This window comes from Falco cherrug, chromosome 7 (genome assembly GCF_023634085.1).
Source record: "Falco cherrug isolate bFalChe1 chromosome 7, bFalChe1.pri, whole genome shotgun sequence".
NCBI lineage: Eukaryota > Metazoa > Chordata > Aves > Falconiformes > Falconidae > Falco > Falco cherrug.
In genome coordinates this window covers 33887875-33907963 of record NC_073703.1, presented here as the reverse complement: position 1 = coordinate 33907963, position 20089 = coordinate 33887875, and the positions used below count along the sequence as shown (strand labels likewise).

The 20089-nt window shown below is 43.0% G+C and overlaps 1 protein-coding gene across 2 annotated transcripts in view; it reads left to right on the top strand.

The window, feature by feature from the left end:
• The window catches only part of PELI2 (pellino E3 ubiquitin protein ligase family member 2), a 78708-nt gene extending 64981 nt beyond the window's left edge, over positions 1-13727 (top strand). For both annotated transcript variants that reach the window (XM_055716545.1, XM_055716544.1), the window contains exons 4-7: positions 3645-3842; positions 4510-4698; positions 7620-10680; positions 10759-13727. In XM_055716545.1, coding sequence (XP_055572520.1) covers positions 3645-3842; positions 4510-4698; positions 7620-8186 — 954 coding nt within the window. In that variant the 3' untranslated portion in view covers positions 8187-10680; positions 10759-13727. The remainder of the gene's footprint in view (positions 1-3644; positions 3843-4509; positions 4699-7619; positions 10681-10758) is intronic.
• Positions 13728-20089: the final 6362 nt, after the last annotated feature.

Genomic DNA, 20089 nt, shown 5'->3' with positions numbered 1-20089 from the left:
TGGGAGATGCTTGTTGGAAGTAAGGCATATATATACAGGGGCCAGTAAGGAAATTCAGAAGGCATTGAAGAGCAGTGTTCAGGCTGTCTAAATACCAAATGTTCTTGACATTTTCCATAATTAAATGACCATATTTTCACGCACGTGGTTTGAATCACCATGCACATAGTCTACCTGCCCTGCCATACAGAGAGACATCATTTGTTAACCATGCAGGTTACATGCATATTCAGTAGATGCATGATGAAGTTTCATATAGGAGTAGTCCTACCCCTGTTCTTCTAGTAGCTTTTGTCTGAAAATAACAAGAAGAGTTACTTACAAGTAAGTGTACTCTTAAGAGTGTTTGAAAATATTACTTAAAAGTCCTAGCTAGGAATGGTCTTGCTTCTTGAAAGCTGGAAAAAATGCAGAAATGGGTGCTCTTGTCTTTCCTACTTGCTAATATCCTGGTCAGTCAACTGACAAGCATCTGCTGGATCACTTAAAAACCCAAACAACAAAACAAAACCAAACCTTCACAGCTTCCTGCTTTGGAAGGTTGCCCTGGACATCTCATACGATTCTGTTCTTATGTCCTGTACTGTTGCCTTTTCTTTATTCCTACTGTATTTACTGAAGTATTGCTCTGCTGTATTGTGTGTGGTTTCATTTGGGGTTTTTTAAATGTAATTCTATAGTGAAATTTGTGTGCAAATTCTACTATTTACTTTTGTCGTAGTGACATCAATTGGATTTCTTCATTTAATAAAATGAATGTACTAATATGTTCCATCTGGCATCTCCTGAAGTCTGCTCTATATGATGATAAAAATGAAGATTTTCTTCAGAGTTCAGTTACCATTCTGTTGATCGTATGTTGGTTTGAGTTGAACCTGTTCCTTCATGACTTGCTTGCATGAGAATTGGTTGATTATATCTATTCATACCACTACAAGGAACAAAAATGTGTAGCCTGTACCCTAAATAATTACAAGTTTATACAAGAAGCAGGTACATTCAATATGAAGAATTGATTTATTACACCACCACCCCCCCCAAGAACAGCCCTTCAGAAGATGCATGGTCCACTTCTATCAGACTGAAATTCTGTTGAAGTCCAAGAATCTGCTGCTGTTAAATTATCTGCTGGCAGGTTGTCTGGTTTTGTGTTGTCTCAGGAATAAATGTTTTCAACAGCACTTCCTTGATTGACGGTGCACACTAGCAAACTGACTGCCTGGCTTTTACGTAGCCTTTAACAATAACCTGTAGTGTAAACAAAAACTGTCTTATGCATCATTTGGAAGATTTATGGTTTGTTATGGGAAATTAGTGAAATAATATGTAATATGACACAGTTAACAAGAAGAGTTGCAAAATACAACCTAAAATTCCTAGAAAGAAGAAAGTCTTCTGTGCTATAGAGGAGAATAGAAGAAATGAGTAATGAAGTCTGAAAAGAGTAGCTTTGAATAATGCAGGTAGGTCTGTAGTGACTGTAGGCTGACTGCAAAATCAGATGAGTTAAAATTTTTTGTGGGTAAATGTCGATAGCATCAAGTTCTTCATTTGTTCCTGAGGGGCTTTCTTTTCAGGTGATCTCAAACCCAATATCTTGATTTGATAGGGAGTGTGAGGAAACTGCCGTGTTTTGAAATCCACTTCTTAAAATAATTTCTGGTGTTGAAATGTAACACAATACATGAGACTGATCCTCTAGAAGGCTTTTTCAACAGGAAAAAAAATCCAACAAAAGAAAACCAAATATTTACAATATTTGATGTTGTATAGACCTACTTGTGACAAGCAACAAAGTGATTTATTTATACATTAAAAGATTGTGTGATCTCAGATTTTAAAAACCACATAAAAGTGTTTTATATAGATTATAATGCTTATATCCAAACATATTTGGGTTTTATATAGATGTATTAGTATGACATAAGGAAGACTGGGAGCAAACACTCATGTGTTTTGTTGTTCTTTAGTGAAAAATAAGTTTTTTCTCTAATTGTATCGAAAAGCTTTGAAAGAGTGATCTATTGGAGAGACTGCAACAGGCAGAAGCTTGTTATGAACAAAATTTTCATGTTCGTTATTGATTATCCTTTAAGAGACTTCACATGCAGATGGTGTATAGTAAGAGAGTTATGAATAAGCTTCCTGCTGCTGGTCAGTGCTGATTCCTAGCAGGAATTACATTGGATGGGAAATAGAAGCCTGTTAGAAATAGTCCTGTAAAAGGCGGAAGAATATAGCTTTAAGTTTTAGCTTCAACTTGTCAAGTTATATAAATCAGAAACATCCTGTATTAAACAGTTTCTAAACTCAGTCTCTTGGGTATTCCACTAGTCACTGTACTTTCGAAGGGCACACTTTTGATTAGGCCTTTTTCAGTATTTCCTTGGCACTTTATCTGGAGAAAGTAACTGGATGTGTCACCTAAGACATGAATTCCAACATGTGTTGGAGTTGCACAGTGCTGCAAAGTAGAACAGAAGACAGAAGAGAAGTGTGGGAGAGATCCCTGTACTGTTGTCAGTTCAGTTGTGACAAGGGTTAAGTATTAATAATACTGCTTTCCTTGACTCTTGAATAATGTTTCTTTACAGCATATTTAGTTTGCAGAAATGTTTTAGTGATGGAGCCATACATGTCTTCCCATAGCCGGCAAAGCAAGAAGCTAATAGTTTCTTGGGGGAGAATGAGATAGTGTTCAGTGAGGAAGTTATTTTATGTGAACATAGATGCCTGATACTGAAGGCAGTGGCAGTTTCATGTGAAGAATGTTCTTAATTTTCTTCTGTTTGATCACAGGTTGTCCGTAAAATGAATACTCTGTTCCACTCCTTGCTCCTCAGCTCCACTTTGCAAGTTATGTGCAAAGCTGGTGTAACACTAATTTGCCTGTAGAAGTATTGGTGAAGTCTCACTGTGTATTTGGCAGTCAGATCCCTCCCTTGGTTTTGTAATAGTTTTCTGTTCTAGGTGCCTAGATGTTTCCAGTTTTAGAATTAAAACTTATAGAAGGCAAGATAGAAAAATATTCTTGTGTACTGATGAGCATTATTTCTGCTGAAGAAAGTTTTAAAATTACTTTAGTCATACATGTGCATGAATAGGAATAAATTTAATCATGTGGTGGGTTTTACCGGAAAACTCTTCTATTCTGGAACTAAAAATTATGAAAACATGAAGGTGAGTAGCTTTTTGTTATGATGTATCAAAATAAGAGTTCTGGTTTAATAAGTCCTGTATTTTCATGGCAAATTAATTTGGAACTAGAAATACGAATAAAGCTTGTCATTTCAAACTAGTGTTTTCTTAATTGACAGAATACAGTGGTAAATAAATTGCTGTGGTTGGATTATTAAATAGCAAGGTGATAATACTTTCATGTTACTGGCAATACTTTGTCAAATTAATTGCAGCTGTGTTTGGCAAGCATGTACATCAGTTGTAGTAAGTGAAAATTTGTCATGCCATATCAGTGGTGTATTTCGGCCTCGGACAAATGTGAAAATACAGATTAGGCTCTGGCGGAAATTCACTAGACAGGAGTTTACTGATGTCATCAACATTAACTTGGCAAAATGGTGTCCTTAATGATTGATATTTTTATGGCTTCTTCTAGTTACACCATTATCTTAATTCTTTTGCAGGTTGGGAGGTCAACAGAAAGCCCCATAGACTTTGTAGTAACAGATACTATTTCTGGAAGTCAAAATAATGATGAAACCCAGATTACGCAAAGCACCATATCCCGTTTTGCATGCAGGATTGTTTGTGACAGGAGCCCGCCATATACAGCAAGAATTTTTGCAGCTGGATTTGACTCATCTAAAAATATATTTCTTGGTGTAAGTAAATTGTTATCTATGAACATACCTTGGGTGTTTTATTCAGTTACTTTCAAGCCCCAGAACTTCCTTGTACTAGTTGATAACTTACAGTGCCGTTAGACTTTTATTACTTCAGTGTGCTAGCTGCAGTGTTAAGTAGAAACTGCAGTTTTATGTGCCTGACTTATTACCAGCAAGGACTCATGGTCATAATTGTCTTTAACAGCAAAGCTCTACTTCAGTAGCTTACTGAATTTTCTTTAGGTTTGTTTGATATATTCTTGATAGTCATTGGGAATAAGCCACTGTTGCAGTTCTGAATGCTGAAGACCAAGGAGCACACCAGCTGCATTACAGAAAAGGATGTGCCCGTTGCAGTGGTAATCTATTTACAGTAGTTAAGAGTATGCTACTGACCCTTGAGGCCTTAACTCTTACTTGACCTGCGAGGTTTAAAATAATGAATTTAAAATAATCATATTTAAGGGAGAATAGTAATTGAAGATGCACAAGCAAAAGACGTTACTGCTCTGGCACAAGGTATTCTTAAAAATACTTCTTTTGTAAATCTATGTCTCAGCACTGCCAGCTGGTGAGGAAATGTTGCTTTTCAGACAGTGCTAGTAAAACTTCAGTCCATAAACTTTTAGACAAACTTACTTTCCTGGGTGGTTGTCACATGCAGGAAAAAGCGGCAAAGTGGAAAAATCCTGATGGCCACATGGATGGATTGACAACTAATGGGGTGCTGGTCATGCATCCAAAAGGAGGGTTCACGGAGGAGTCTAAACCTGGAGTTTGGCGGGAGATCTCAGTCTGTGGTGATGTGTACACTCTCCGGGAAACCAGATCTGCTCAACAAAGGGGGAAACTGGTAAGTTGAAAGTAACTGGTAATTAAAACAAAATAAGGGATACTGTTTTTTCTGGCATGGAGACAGTCACAGTGTAACTGCATAGTAATAGTGCTGTCCCTGACTAGTGGGCACTGGAATCTGAGTAGATGTGTGTTACAGTAGATTCTGTGCTGCTATTCTGTTCTGCTTATACAGGAGAATACTCTTAAGTTTTCTGCTAATGTCACTTTTGCAACTGAAATAGCATAGAGTGTAAAAGCTAAATAAACTTTGCTCTTCAATCTCAATCTTTGAAATGTTCTGCTGGGACATGGGGAAGTTACTGCACAGGGAGCTGTCTTTTGCAGTACTATCTTAAAATGAAGAATCCACTTGCGTGCAAAACAAGTTTGGATAATGCAGCCTCTGTTTTATTTACCTGCCACTAGGAAGGTAAGAGAAGCCCTGCTAAGTGTATTCCAATTTTATCCTGTGAAGCGGGATGGGCTTTGCCTTTACCAGAAGTGAGAGATTCTAGCTGCCAGAGACCTGTGGCATACATAACCAGGAGAAGGGTTCCCATGAAAGCATGTGTCCACTTCTTCACAGAAAATGAGAGGGAATTCCTATAGCAAGTCCTTTCTTTCCCCTTCCCAAGACCTGTGGGGCCTACAAAAAAAAGAAGCTATCATCACTCATCTCTTCCCCCCTGGCCCCAGCCTCAAATTGCAGGGGAGGGGGTGGTTGGAAAATCAAACACCACCATATAAAAGTAGCCCAGCAAAGTACAGTTTTCCCTATTTCCAGTAGGGCAGATGAGCCTCCCCAGGAGTTGTCTTTGTCTCTGGGTAGGTTAGAATGCTGTCTTCCCTGCAGAGCTGGAAAAACCCATTCTCCCTTCTGTTAGGGTTCAGGAAGTGAGAGGATGTTCAAGGGGCATCTTCATAGCACCTGAATATGCCCCTTTTGTTTTGCAACTTTTACCACCCAGCTGCTAGACTTCAAAGATAAGAAAGTGTGCGTGGTGGGGAGAATATCCTTCTCTTTTTCCATGCCAAAGTTACTTTTGTGCTGCTGCTGCTGTGAGTTCCCATTAGCTTGACTGTGTTAGAGGTATCCCACATACTCGTGCTGAACTGACTTTCCAACTTTACCACTGGCTTTGCAGAAAACTGCTTAAAGGAGTTGGGAAAATGTGGGCTGACTATTTTGTTCTGGTCTGAGCAGACAGCCTGCAGTACATAAATTGCTTTGTCACTTTAACGGTGGCAGACACATCGCCTTGGGGACTGGGGCAGATGATGTTGCAGTTGCGCCCTTTGTACGTGGTTAGCAAAACACCTTTTTAGTGCTGCTAAAGAAAAGCATACTAAAACAAATCCCTTTCCCCGCATCCAAAATTACTTGAATGTTCATTTAAATAAAATTACATGGCACACTGGTATTGATGTGATCAGTGTTCGTTGATTGGGTTCATAAAACCAAATGCACACTGTATAATGAATTGAACGTGTTGCATACGAGAGCGCTTTTTGCTTTACTGTTTGTGAAGGAATTAACCGAAAAGTGCATCACATCAAGGCTTCTCTCCCAAGCTGCATTTTTTTTTCTGCTAGAAGTACTTGACACTGGTGACCTGTAGTCTGTATTGTAGCATCTAGGTGTCTTGTACAAGGATGATCCACAGTTCATCTGTAGATTTAAACTGATCTAAAATGTAAATGCCAAATTGGTTGTTATTCATAGTATTTTTTGGCAGATGTGATGATTTCATGTGACCTACTTAATGTATTTATTTGTGTTTGGGTATTTGTTTTGCTTTAGTGGTATTTTCTGTGTACTTGCTATGTATAAAGGCAGGCAGTAGGTCTGTTTTCTCCTTAATTTCATAAAGAACCTTTTTAATATATATTCATCGTTACTCAACTGGTAGCAATAGTACAAGTTGATTGTTTGACATGGCTGAATCATCTTTATTTTAAGTATGCATGTTTGGCATAATCCCTTGAAAATGTTTTAAGTATCTGCATTTAGTCAGATAAGAGGAGTCTCTCGGCAGTGCTTGTTGGGGCTGTATTTGCATGGAATGCTTCATTAAATCAAGGGCCTAACTAGTTGGGGTGGTTAATTGTTCAGAAGTTGAACCTGTGTGGCTTCAGTTGGAGAACCTGTCACTTGAGAAATTTGACTGGTAATTCACTCTGCTGTAATCCACTCTGATGTACCTGTGCATGTAGCTAGTATTGCATTTGTCATTTATCCCTAATGGATCTGTGGAAGAGTTTCACTGTTGATGAGGTGCACTGTGGGAGTTCATGCTTCTGCAAAATGCTTTACAGTTGCTACAAGCTAAAAAAAAAAAGGGGGTTTATCTGAGTGGCAGGACAGCTGGTCTGTCCCAGGTAGCACTTTTTAGTCCAAAAATGATCATCTGCTGCATGAGCAGCCTCTGCCAGTCTATGTGGGCAGAGAATTCCAGGTGAGCAATCTGCTAATACAGCCCTTAAGGAATGGCAAGTTTCCTCTTCAGTCCATCGTGCCTTACCTTAAATGTGATAAAAACATACAGAGAATCAATGATAGAGAGGAAAAAGTAGCATGCTCAGAGGTAGGTAGGGGGTATTTATGAAGGCATGAGCAATTACTAATGTAACACCTTTCCCAAAGAATTACAGGCAGGGAGACCTGTCTATAATAATTAGTACTGCCATAGCATGTAACAGTTGCAAATTTAGGATCTCCTGTACAAGCACGGGATAAGAGACCAATGCTCGTTATACTCTTAAATACAAGATAAGAGCCAAGAGATGGATTCGGACAAATGGGGGGCTGCAAGGAAATGATAAGGCAAAATTAGGCAGCAGGCTAGGGAGGGTAATGATTTGATGAGAAAGACAAAATGCTTAGTTGTCTGTAAAAGCTCTCAGGTTTAACCCCTTACCCTTGTGTTCTGCCACTAGGTAGAAAATGAGACCAACGTCCTGCAAGATGGCTCTCTCATTGACCTGTGTGGAGCCACCCTTCTGTGGAGAACGGCAGATGGACTGTTTCACACTCCAACTCAGAAACACATTGAAGCTCTGCGACAGGAGATCAACGCTGCCAGACCACAGTGTCCTGTTGGGTTAAACACTTTAGCATTTCCCAGCATCAACCGTAAAGATGTGGTAGAAGAGAAGCAGCCCTGGGCATACCTCAGCTGTGGCCATGTTCATGGCTATCACAACTGGGGACATCGCAGTGACACAGAAGCCAATGAGCGGGAGTGTCCTATGTGCAGAACCATTGGCCCCTATGTGCCTCTTTGGCTTGGCTGTGAAGCAGGCTTTTATGTGGATGCTGGTCCTCCAACTCATGCTTTCACCCCCTGTGGACATGTGTGCTCTGAGAAGTCTGCAAAATACTGGTCTCAAATCCCACTGCCTCATGGTACTCATGCATTTCATGCTGCCTGCCCTTTTTGTGCAACACAACTGTCTGGGGAACACAACTGCATCAAGCTAATTTTTCAGGGTCCAATTGACTGATCTCACTTTGCAATGACCACAATAACATTTTCTTTAACAATTTACTGTGAAGATTTTGCCACTAACTCTAGATTTTACCTTTTTTTATAATGTTATTAATCGGGTGGTAGGGTGGGGATGGGGAACTGCCAAGGAAATTGTGAGGAACTGTGGTGGAATTGGGATACATTGATACCTGGAACTTGACAGATATCAGTGGTGTTGCATGCTCAAAAGCAGCATATTCATGAAGTCTTCTTGGTCAAAGTGTAGTATATTTGTAATCTTTTTATTAGTACCCTGGCTCAGAAAAAGGTGTCTTAATGATTTTTTTAAGCTAAGATTTTTTAATGGAAAGGTTTTTTCCTCTAAACTTTGACAAGCCTTTAAAACCTATTTTTCAAATCTAGAAGGAACATACAGAATGTAACTGTCTTTAATTTGCAATATAATTTAACTTGAATAGTTTCTCAAGGAGCTAATACAGAATGTGTGGACAACCATAGGTGAATGTTCACTAGAGGTAATTGGATATGTAAGAGAAAAATTAGCTGCCTAAATTGTAGAGTATAAAAGCTATTAAAATATCTATTATGGTATAACACAGCTGGCCAAAAAGGCATCAAAGATTACTTGAAACTGAGGAAATCCTGTTGGCATTGATTTCCTTTCAGTGTAATAGATATCCACTGTTCATTGTGTATGGTATGTGGCTGTTTTTTTCTTTCTTTTTTTTTTTTCTCCCCTGTTTAACCTGCATCTGGTGAAACTGCTTTACTTTTTTACATACTTAGTTCTGTTTTTTAAGCCGATGTTCTGTATATGTGTAGTCTGGCCTTTTTATTTCTGCTTAACTTCGCTTGCCCTAACTGCTCCTTGCATGCCCGGGACCATTGGGTTAATTGAGATGTAGCGAGCATTTAAAAAACTGTATTAATGAAGGGGCAGTGCTGCAGCAAGACAGAAGGTTTAGGTATGTGTAACTTACACAAAACTTACTTACATAGACCTGAATTCAGGAAAGCACTTAGTATGTGTTTAAATATAAGCCCACGGATGGGACTGTTTAGATTCTCAAGTGCTTCAATGGATTGTGGTTATATGCTATTATGTTTTGAAATAAAAAAGCAATTAAAAATGCTTTTTTTTTTTAAGCTCACTTACTAGCCAAAATGCTGTAAGGAGAGCAGTCGTTTCTAATTCAGCTGAGTATTTTTGTTGAATTTTCAACTTGCTGCCATCTGTCACCTTTTTTTGCAGATTGAGATGTGTTTGTATCCATTTTTTAAATGTTTGCAAATCAAATAACATGCAAGTGTAATCAAATATATGCACCAGGGTGGTACATCTGAAGTGGATCACTTGAAATTCCTGACTTGAAGAGAGCTGATAAATGTTTACTATGGAAATAATTAAATCAGAATTTCATGAGATGTACCCTGCCCACTGTTAGTTTCATTTCCTACAGAAAGATAACTCTTTGATTTGTGGGTTTTTTCTTTTGCTTTCTGTACTCTTGGTATCTGAGGTATCAATCTATCCAGGTTGAAAAAAAAAAATTGGGAGAAAATTATAATATCTCTAGATGAAATTGATCATTCAAGCTCAGTTCTGTTTAATCAACTATAGCTTTTTGCTATATTTGTGCCCTTTGTATAAATACATAATTTATATGATTTTAATATATTGTGTATATATACTTGAATTGGCCTGTTCATATTTTGGTTGTAAAATTGTTTTATAGTTAACCTTATAAACATTTTACATGTTCCTTGCCAATGGTGATGGGACGTACTTTGTCTGCTGCTGTTTTTAATATAATTTTGCTGTATAGATTTTCAGCATTTTAATAATTTGAAAATAGCTTTACTTTTCTTTTTATGTTTTTGCTGTTAAAAAAGAAATTTTGCAGCATTTTCTCTAAAAATCCCAGACTGTACAGTTTTTGTCCCAGTCAGTGATTGGAAATAGGATCGATTTTGTTAACCTAAAAGTATACGCTTCTTCCTAGTGCCTTTTCAATGAGATGCTCTTATGATTCTGTATTCCAGGTCCTTACTCCCACAAGACAACCTTGTGGCTAATCTTCATCAAGAGTGGCAGCCCAACCAGATTGGGAAGAAATGCCTTTGGCCTTCAATTCCTTGTCATGGTTTCTGTCATAAATGTGAAGGTGCCTCTTCTTTGTTTATATTCAGTACAAGTTCCTCAGGTCCCACATGCATACTGCAGCATTATTTCTATTTAGCATATACCTCATCTGTGAGAGGCAGTCTCACCTCCACCTCCTTCTTACTGGACTCTGAAATACTTAACTTTGTTTCTCACAAGAATTGCTATGAAAGCAGGTTTTCAACGAGGAACATTTCCTGAATTAAGGCCATGAGCTGTGTGGTAAGGCTGGTGGTCAGAGGTCTCGAGCTCCACGTACAACATCTTCGCAGGTCAGGTGTGGCAGCTGTGTTGCTGAGCGGGTCAGGACTCGCATGCCTAGTCTCCCTCTGAGCATAAACAGGTTGGTCTCCCTCTGAGCATAAACAGGTTGGTCTCCCTCTGAGCATAAACAGGTTGGTCTCCCTCTGAGCATAAACAGGTTGTAAACGCGCAGGTTCCCAGGCACCTCCACTATCGAGCTTCTTTACTTTCTTCCTTTGCCGTTTAATTGCTGCTTCAGGGCTTCGTATAGCTATACCCTGTGCAAAGTGAACGTACAGTGTTAGAAGAATCCTCGCTGGAAGGACTAGGCCACCTCTGGTTGTGGTGTTTGGCTTGCGTGAAGTGGAAGACTGGCTAATGATTTGTATCCAAGGGAAGTGTCTATTCGAAAGACTGGTGTTTGAGAGATTTTTTTTTTTGTTTCCTTTGCTGTCAGCAATTCTGTGTAACGCAAGAAATACTGCAGGAAGGAAAACTCTCGTCTTACCTGGGAAACAAATTTCCACAGTTCCCTTCGCATGAATCCAGGTACTTCGCCCTTAACCAGTATTCAAATCTAGGGTGAGTCCCGCAGAGCTGGATTTACTGGGAAGGCAGAAGAGTTTGTAGCATTGTTTTTCTCAAATGCTACTGCCACACGTGCTGCTCTAAGTAAATGATGGACCATTTGGCTGCTTAGCCCTTTTCTCCTTCCCTCGTCTTGGTACACAAACACCTTCTCTGGTCTGGTAACTCGATAGGATAAAGTAGTTTCTGGATAAATAAGACTGGTTCTGTTTGGAGTAAACTTGAGAACAATCCACAAACTTTGTTTTGAAAGCTTATTTTGTGATTTCAGTGTTAGGATATTTCTTGCATACCATTTCAAATGCTGGCAATGTATTCTGTAAGGATTTTTTTTCACCTGTTACTGTTCGTTCTATTTGAATGCTTCAAAACCAGCTTTGACTGTGTAACTTTGAGCTAAAAGTATTTTTCTAGTCTGATCTTTAACAAAAAAACCCAAAACAAAACAACAACAACAAAAAAACAAAAAACAAAAAACACTGTCACATCCATGCATGCGGGAGCTGTAACACTTTGCTTCTTCCTGGCAGCTTTTTGATGGAATGCTGAAGTCTAAATAGATGACTGAGTGGTAAGGGTTGTTCTTATTTTGAATCATGGTCCAAGTTGTACAAAAGAGTTAGCATGATACTGCATTTTAATAACAAATTTTTTAAAATGTGGTCACTTTGTACCTCAAGGTACAGTGGTGGTACTGTACTGGCAGAGTAATTAAAGGAGGATTACGGATTTTTTCTTTGTGAGAGTGGGAATGGGGCTTAGAAGAAACAAAAGCCATTGTCAGGCTGGTTCTGGTGGGGACAGATCCACCTTGAAGCAAAGGCATACCAGGGACCGATCAGAAATGTGATTGGAGCTGTTCCTGCTTTCAGACCTGGTTGTGGCTCTAAAAAGAACTCTGCTCAGTTTGCTAGCAAGTGCCAGGATGATGTGGAAGGGTTGTGATCTTCCCAACCAAACTCTCTGGTGTTTTAATGGCAGTTCCTGGAATTTGAGGGTTCTACTTCAGAGCCTGAGTGAGGAGCAGAGGTGCTGAGTGTGCCATTGTGAGTAACTGCAATAGTCTCTGACTAGAACTTACTTATTTTTAATTCCGCACCCTACCCAAAAGAAACTGTTGCTTTCAGCTGTGGTGACTTTCCCTTTGGTGGTGTTGCAGTAGCAGATTGCTTTGCTTGCCATTTTTTCATTCTTCTGGAAGTGGAAGGAAGCTTCTCCGAGACCATGTTTCTGCTTATCCAGCTCATAGTCTACACTTTTCTGAGGTCAGAGAACTGTTGGTAGTGATCGTCATGAGAGCAGATAGAGGCATTTAAATGCATTTTTTAAAGTGGTAGGAAAACCAGCCTGGCTTGACTCTTGCTTAAAGTTGAGTTGGGCTGTTGTAAAGAGCTGTGCTTGTCTGTTCTTTGCGAAGGAACACTCTGCCACGGGTGGTTAAGTCTTGTTTTTCCTGAGACTGTTGTTAACATGCCACATGGGATGCAAAATGGCATAGACAGGTAGAGCTGTCAATTGGAACAGGGAGGAACAGAAGTCTGTTAGGTGACTGAGCTGAGTAGGTGTGGACAGCCCAGCTATTCTGCAGTACTCTGGCCAAGGATTCCTCCTCGTTTGCTCAGTTTTCAGCCTCATTTGTTCAGTTTTCAGCCTCTTGTGAGTTCTTGGCTCCTCTCATTTTCTGTTTGTCTGTGTAGTTGTAGGTAAACAAGTAAATAAAAAGCTTGGAAAGAAAACAAACAAGGAAGAAAATTAAAAAGATACCTTCGGGCTTGCTAATCTCTGAGGAAAATATAAATTGGAGTTGCAAATATCTTCTGCAGGTTTTCTCAATGTTTTGATTTTTTTATAAGCACTCTTCACAAGTCTTCACGCTTGGTGTTGTGAATTGAAAGGAAAAACTTAAAAAGGTAAGGCTGGTTTTTTGGGGGGTGGAGAGGGGGTAGTTTCTAGGATGAAGATGCAGTAGTTGTGCAGGACCTGTGGAAACTCTGTGCCCCAGTGACTGCAGCTGGCACTTCGGTCTTGAGCTAACAGTAGAGTCAGCCCTGAGAGGTGAAGCTAGGGCTTTCTTTTTTGTGTCTATTAGAGTTTTCATTTATTGGCAGCAGAACAAAACTGTGAGTTGCTTGGACAACCAAACTACAGATGAAACTAGTGACTCTCAAGGTTTCCTTTTAACAGGGCATATTTATACGTTCCTGGTGGGCAAGCCAGTCTTCAAGTCACCTGGAAGTCCCTTCTGTTTGTCACGGTGATTAGGGATGGGTATCACTTTCCTCTTGGATTAAATACGTGATGGAGAGGCCTGGGAGGCTCTGTGTGACACAACTGTAGGAAAAGTCTTGCTCACACAGTGAGTCCTGTATGATGGAGAAGTGATGTTTACCTTTAAACAGTGTTAGCAGCTGTTGAACTGCTGGGTATATTTGTAAAATTGGTCTTTTATACACCATGTGAAATGGACTGAAATAATTTCTTTGCTGTTGTACCTGTGGAAGTACAAGCCATTTTACAGGAAAAAAAAACCTATAAAAAAATTAAAATATTATCTCAGTATTGTTGCAGACTCCTTCAATTTTTTTCCCCTGCTGGTTGGTTGTCAGGGTTTAACTTTGATTTGCAAAAGCATATAAATAACTTAAACAGTTTTTCCTACCCTTTTATCCCCTTTCTACTACTCAACAAACAAAAAGCTAAGCCTTTGAGGATTTGTAAGTATTCAAGGTAGTGGAGCATATTCAGGTGTGAGTGCCCTGAAATTTCAGTTAATTCACTTCCCTGATTTTTAAATTGAACTGTTTGTTTTCAGTGCCAACTGCCGCCTTGCAGTGTTAACATAATTGCTAAATAAAAGCAATTTCCAGGAATAACATGCTTTGTGACTCTTAAAATTAATTTCCATAATGGTAATTCAGTGTTTTGTTTGCATTTGTGTATTCATCCCTTTTTGTATGCAACCCCTGTGAGTACGTAAGCTTCATTTTTTTTTTTTTTTAAATGAACTGAAATGAATTGTCAGCCTTTTTTGGTAAGTAAAAAAAAAAAAAAGTTGCTGTGAGCATACGAATGGGAAATAATGATATCTGTGACTTTTTCTAGATGTGGTTGTCTGTTGGCTGGCTGTCGGGTCTTCCTTGTAATTGAAGAGTTCTAAATACTTTCCGGGGAAGATGCTCCCAGACGAAGGGCTGGGGGGAAGCTTTGGGTTATTTGTGTGTAACTATATCCCCCTATCAGTGGAAGAGTAAGCCTTCTTTCCTCTGGGACCGTTGCTGCCTGTGTGGGGACCAGCTTTGTTTCAGGACACCTTAGATGCACTCAAGGTGGTGCTGGGCGGGTGCTGGTAGATGTGGTCGAACCAGTCTCTGGGTTTCTGAGCAGGGATTCTGTGCTCCAAGTGCAGGGCACGGGTGAAGCATGGCTGTTCATACCTGACCAGAGGTAGACAGGATCCCATTTTGTTTAAAAACAGTTGGAGGCAACCTAAGAGAAGCAGCTCTGCTGTGGATGTCGGTGTGGGAGAGGTTTCTGCTAATCCTTGGGGGAGATGAGCCTTCAGGCAGGAACAAGGGCAGAGGGAGGAACAGGCAGCGTTCAGAGCTGAGGTGGTCAGTGGTGGTCCCCAAAGGCCTGGGGAGCAGCTCACATCCAAAAGGAACCCCATAGTATCCCTCAGTAAACCTTTTGTGAGCTTTTCATGCGAATTGTGTGGATTCTGTATCAATTCCATCAGACAACCCCAAGTAGTTTTGCTTTTAATTTAAACTTCCAGCTTTCAGCCTGTTCTTGGTTCATTTTATGCAAAACGGGACCAAATGCCATCCCAATGACCCTGTTCCCTTGCTACTTTTCTCCTTGTTCTTCCAGCTACCTGATTAAAGATGCTGTGGTCTATTTTTAATTTATTTATTTTCCTGCTTTCTGCTGAAGAGAGTGTGTATTCCTGCCTCTGCATTGCCTGGTTGTAAAACTTCATTTCTTAGTTGCTGTAGCTTGTGCTGCTGGGAAATGATCTTTGTGAGAGGTTTCCAGAGCAGTTGTGACGATTGCTTTTCTTTCTCTTTCAAGGTGTTGCTGTATGGATGCATATTGTTAGGAAGAACTTAAGAAATCTCTTTCATGTAGAGCTAAGGCAGACAGAAATTTGACATAGGAGTCTGAGCTTGATACTTCTTTTTAAAAAGAACTCGCTGAAAACTCCAGTCTGAAGATGAGCTCAAGATGAGGAAATACTTCACAGCAGAAAGGAATTCAGTAGAACCCCAGTTACATCAGTGCTTAAAATTACATACGTGATGTATATAATTATATATGTAAAGAAATACATTTTGTGGAATATTTGCCTTAAATGCTGTATTCTTAAAACTCCAGCTACAGCAGCGTGCAGAGGCAGGGGCCCTGGCCTTTGAACTGAGCAGAAATTTGCTACTTAGGGTAGAAATTGTCCTCTGCAAGAGCAGCAGAGGGAAGAAGTCTAAAACTAACCTCGGGCTCCCTGGCTCTGTGGTGAGGCACTGGGGACTGTTGCTGCCCTTCCCAGAGAAGTGACTCGGAGTCCCCTCATGGGTCTGGGGTTAAATGGCAGCGTGTGGATGGGGCTGTGCTGGCCTTGGGGCAGGTGGGGCCCAGAAAAGGGATCATAGAAACGTGGAATGGCTTGGCTTGGAAGGGACCTTAAAGACCATCCAGTTCCAGCCCCCTGCCACGGGCAGGGACACCTCCCACCAGCCCAGGTTGCTCCCAGCCCCATCCAGCCTGGCCCTGAGCACTCCCAGGGATGGGGCATCCACAGCTGCTCTGGGCAGCCTGTGCCAGCGCCTCGCCGCCCTCACAGTAAAGAATTTCTTCCTACTGTCTAACCTAAATCTCTCCTCTTTCAGTTTAAAGCCATTCCCCCTTGTCCTGCACTCCAGGCCCCTGTAAAAAGCCCCTCCCCAGCTTCCCTGTCGGCCCCTTTGGGCACTGGCAGGTGCTGTCAGGTCTCCCCGCAGCCTTCTCTTCTCCAGGCTGAACAGCCCCAACTCCCTCAGCCTGTCATTCCTGCTGCTGCCTGTGCTGGTGGGTTTCCTCACAGATGGCTTCCCTGTGGTCCTGCTGTGCATCACCTTGCGAAGGGGAGGGAGGTGTGCCCAGGCTGCTGGAATCCAGCTGTGGCTCTGGGAGCAGCTGTGCAGCCAGGTGTGGTAGTGAGGAGAGGAGCAGGGGCTTGGCCTCGGCCTCGAGGGCGATGTGGGATTTGGGCCAAATGGCCTGTTCAAGCGAAGACCACAAATCCAGCTCAGCAGGCTGGGGAGAGCAATGAGTAACATCTGGCTGATCTCAGGTCTGTGGTGCATCCCCTCCCCTCTTTATTCCTCTCTGAATCAAAGTGAGGAGCCAGGGAAAGGGTGGAGGGAGGGAGAATGGACCAGGGTCGTTCTGATGAGAGGGTCCAGCCGAGGATGGGGCTGAGCTTTGTCAGAGCAGTGTCTGTGCAAAGTGGTGTCGCTTCTCACATTAGATGCGATTCAGCCAACCCTGCCTGTGCATGTACCAGGAGGCTGGTGTGTGCCCCAGCCCCGGGCTCCCCGCTCTCCTGCTTTGTAGACCTGGGAAAGCTGCTTTGCTTTTTCTCTCCCATGTTACACCTCTGTTGTCTTCTGTTTGGAAACCTTGACCTTCACAGAGTTCTTCAGGTCCCTGCAGAAAGGTGCTGAGCGTGCTGCCACAGGAGCCCTGTGCTGTGGGGGCACCTCAAGCCCAAAAAAGAACAGAGGGGGAAGGCAGCGGGTTTACAGGGCAGGCAGGTCTGACTTCTGGCTTTTCCCTGCTCTGCCCTTGGGCTGCACAGTTTTTCATTTCCCATTTAAAGAATAGGAACTGCAGGGCCACCCAGCCCTGCTCGGGGGGTTGAAACAACAATTTGAGGGTTTTCTGAAAGAAATCTGGCTTTTGACTAAAGGATTTTATCCCCCCTCCCTGCAAGCAGAAAATGCTCCCCTTGTTTTAATGGGAATGTTCCCTGCAGAAACCACTGCCTCTGTGGCTGGTCTCCCTTCACCCCCCCGTGGGCTCCCAGGAGGGCTGTCCCTTTGGTAAGATCTGTTCTCTCCTTCCCCTCCCTTCCCACCAGGATACACCACCCTATCCCTGAGTCCTCTGGCCAGGACCTGCATATCAAGGTCCTTCTGCCTTTCCCTTGGCTGGGGAGAGTTGTGCTGGCAGGGAAAGGCGGCCCCTCCTTGGGAGGAGAGCCAGGAGGGTCACTTCAAGCTAGATCAGGAGCGGCTGGGGATTTGAGTGCATGTAACCAAACAAATCTAGACAGCCAGGAGCCTCCAGCAGAGAGAACAGCAAGTTTTACAGGCAGTCCCTGACATACAAGGAGAGATCTTTCCTCCCCAAGACACATGTGGGCCAGATGTTCTGCCTCACGGTCACCGTGGCCACCCACAGGCTCCCCAGCTGCATGGACAGCGAGTGGCAAAGGTGGGCTCCTTCTCCCCTTCCCAAGGGCAGGTTTCCCAGGCAGGGACAGGTATGTGTGCAGCAAATACAGAAAGGACTCGGACATGTGTGGAGCAGCCAGGACCTGCTGCCTGGCCAGACAGGCAAGGAGCGTGCGGAGAACCTGAGAAACTTCAGATTCAGTCTGTCCACACGGAGTTCCACTCGGCAGCAGTAGGTTATAGGATCAGTTAGACTGGAAAAGACCTTTAAGATCAAGTCCAATTGTTAACCCAGGGCTGCCAAACCCACCACTAAACCCTGTCCCTAAGCACCACATTTTCTTTTTTTTAAACACCTCCAGGAGTGGTAATTCCATCACCTCCCTGGGCAGCCTCATCCAGTGCTTGACCACTAGTTCTGGTGTGTCCTGGTGCAGGTGGATGGGTCAGGTGTGTGCCAAGCAGCTATCTGCATGGGACTTCCAGCATATAAAAGCACACAAATAACCAAGCTGGGTTTTGCTTGGGGTTTTTTTTTTTCACTTGGATAGAATTTCCATGTGGAAGAAGAGATTTATATTAAAACTTAAATGATTCATAGCCCTACAGTTAAGAGGCAGTATCTATAGCCTGGATAGAAGGGTGGTGTGTTTAAGGCAAAGAGCACCTTGCTTGTCTTCATCCTCCAAACACTGTCTCATCTGGTTTCCAGGGACGGTAAGTCTTTGTTGATCTTTGCTCACAAATGCAAAGCTCCACTGCTGTAATCATTTTAAACAGAAAAACATCTGATCTGGATAAAGTTTCCCCCACTCAAAAAAACTCCAACCTGTTTGGTCTGAGTAAACTCTGTAATGTGCATTGTCATTGCTCCACCAGCTTCTGAACAGAAGTGCTGGGAGGGGTTTGTTCCGCAGCAGCCCTCAGCATGTTAAATGTAAAATCTCAAACATCAAAATAAATTAAAATACTGAAAACATCTTTAAGGTGACATTTCCAGGAAGATGCAGAGGTTCAAGCCAATGACTCTGCTGTGGTTCTGGTTACTGGAAACATTGCATGTGCCAGCAAATACACCAGAAATTTCCTCGAAAGCCCGAAGTGTTTTCAAGTGATTCATGATGCCAGACTGGCTGGGAAGAGAACCCAGACACTGTTTGCAGATTTGAAGGACTTGGCATATTTTGTATTCAAGGTCTGCAATTAATAAACACAGAGCCTGCTAGGAGATAGTGCCCTGGCCCCTTGTCTCAGCAAATGGAAGTCGCTGCCCTGCTGCAGGGGCTGGTGGAGCTACTGCACTGCACTTCTCTGCATCTGCCTTTTTGAAAGGGAAGTTTTTAGAAACAGATGTGGGTGGTTTGCAGAGTTGGCCAAAGCATGTCTGTCTTTAGCATGGGAGGACAGAGCACCATTAATGCCACTCTGTGTACAGCAGCCCTGTCTGTGTCCCTGCATCTCCTGTGCTCTGCAAGCGAGGACCAGAAGGGCCAGGTCCTGCCCTTCTGAACTGAAGACATGCTCACACTGATGGGTTTCTCTGAAAAAAAGAGTATCTTAGTTTTGAAGCCAAGAATAAATTTGCAGTGGGAAACCAAAGCATATGATGGATGCTGTAGCCCAGGGATCTCTTTGGCAGCCCTGCCCAGCACACAGGTTTCTGGTTTTGTGCTTTATTCAAGTTTCTTTACAAGATCTGTGCATGTCTTTCCCTCATGAGCTCCTCAGTGGGACACAGAGATGTAAGTCTGCAGCCAACACTGAGCTGGGGGCAGTGTTGACCTGCCGGAGGGCAGGGGGCTCTGCAGAGGGGTCGGGGCAGGCTGGATCCATGGGCTGAGGCCAGTGGTGTGAGGCTCAACCCGCCCCGTGCCCGTGGGTCACACCAGCCCCGGCAGCGCTGGGGGCAGGGGGCTGGGAGAGGCCTGGGGGGAAAGGGCCTGGGGGGGCTGGGATGGCCGGCTGGGCATGAGCCAGCACCGTGCCCGGGTGGCCAAGGAGGCCAACAGCGTCCTGGCTTGTGTCACAAACAGTGTGGCCAGCAGGGCCGGGGCAGTCACCGTCCCCCTGCCCTGGGCACTGGGGGGGCTGCACCTCGAGCCCTGGGCTCAGCGTTGGGCCCCTCAGCACCAGACAGACCCCGAGGGGCTGGAGCGTGTCCAGAGCCGGGCAGGGGCTGGGGCACAAGGCTGATGGGGGCGGCTGAGGGAGCTGGGGGGGGCAGCCTGGAGGGAAGGGGCTCAGGGGGGACCTTATTGCTCCCTACAGCTGCCTGAAAGGAGGGCGTAGCGAGGTGCGGTTGGTCTCTGCTCCTGGATCACTAGTGGCAGGACAGGAGGAAACGGCCTCAAGTTGCGCTAGGGCAGGTTTAGATTGGATATTGGGAAAAATTTCTTCACTGAAAGGGTGGCCAAGCACTGGCACAGGCCGCCCAGGGAGGCGGTGGAATCACCATCCCTGGAGGTGTTTAAAAGACTCGTAGATGTGGTG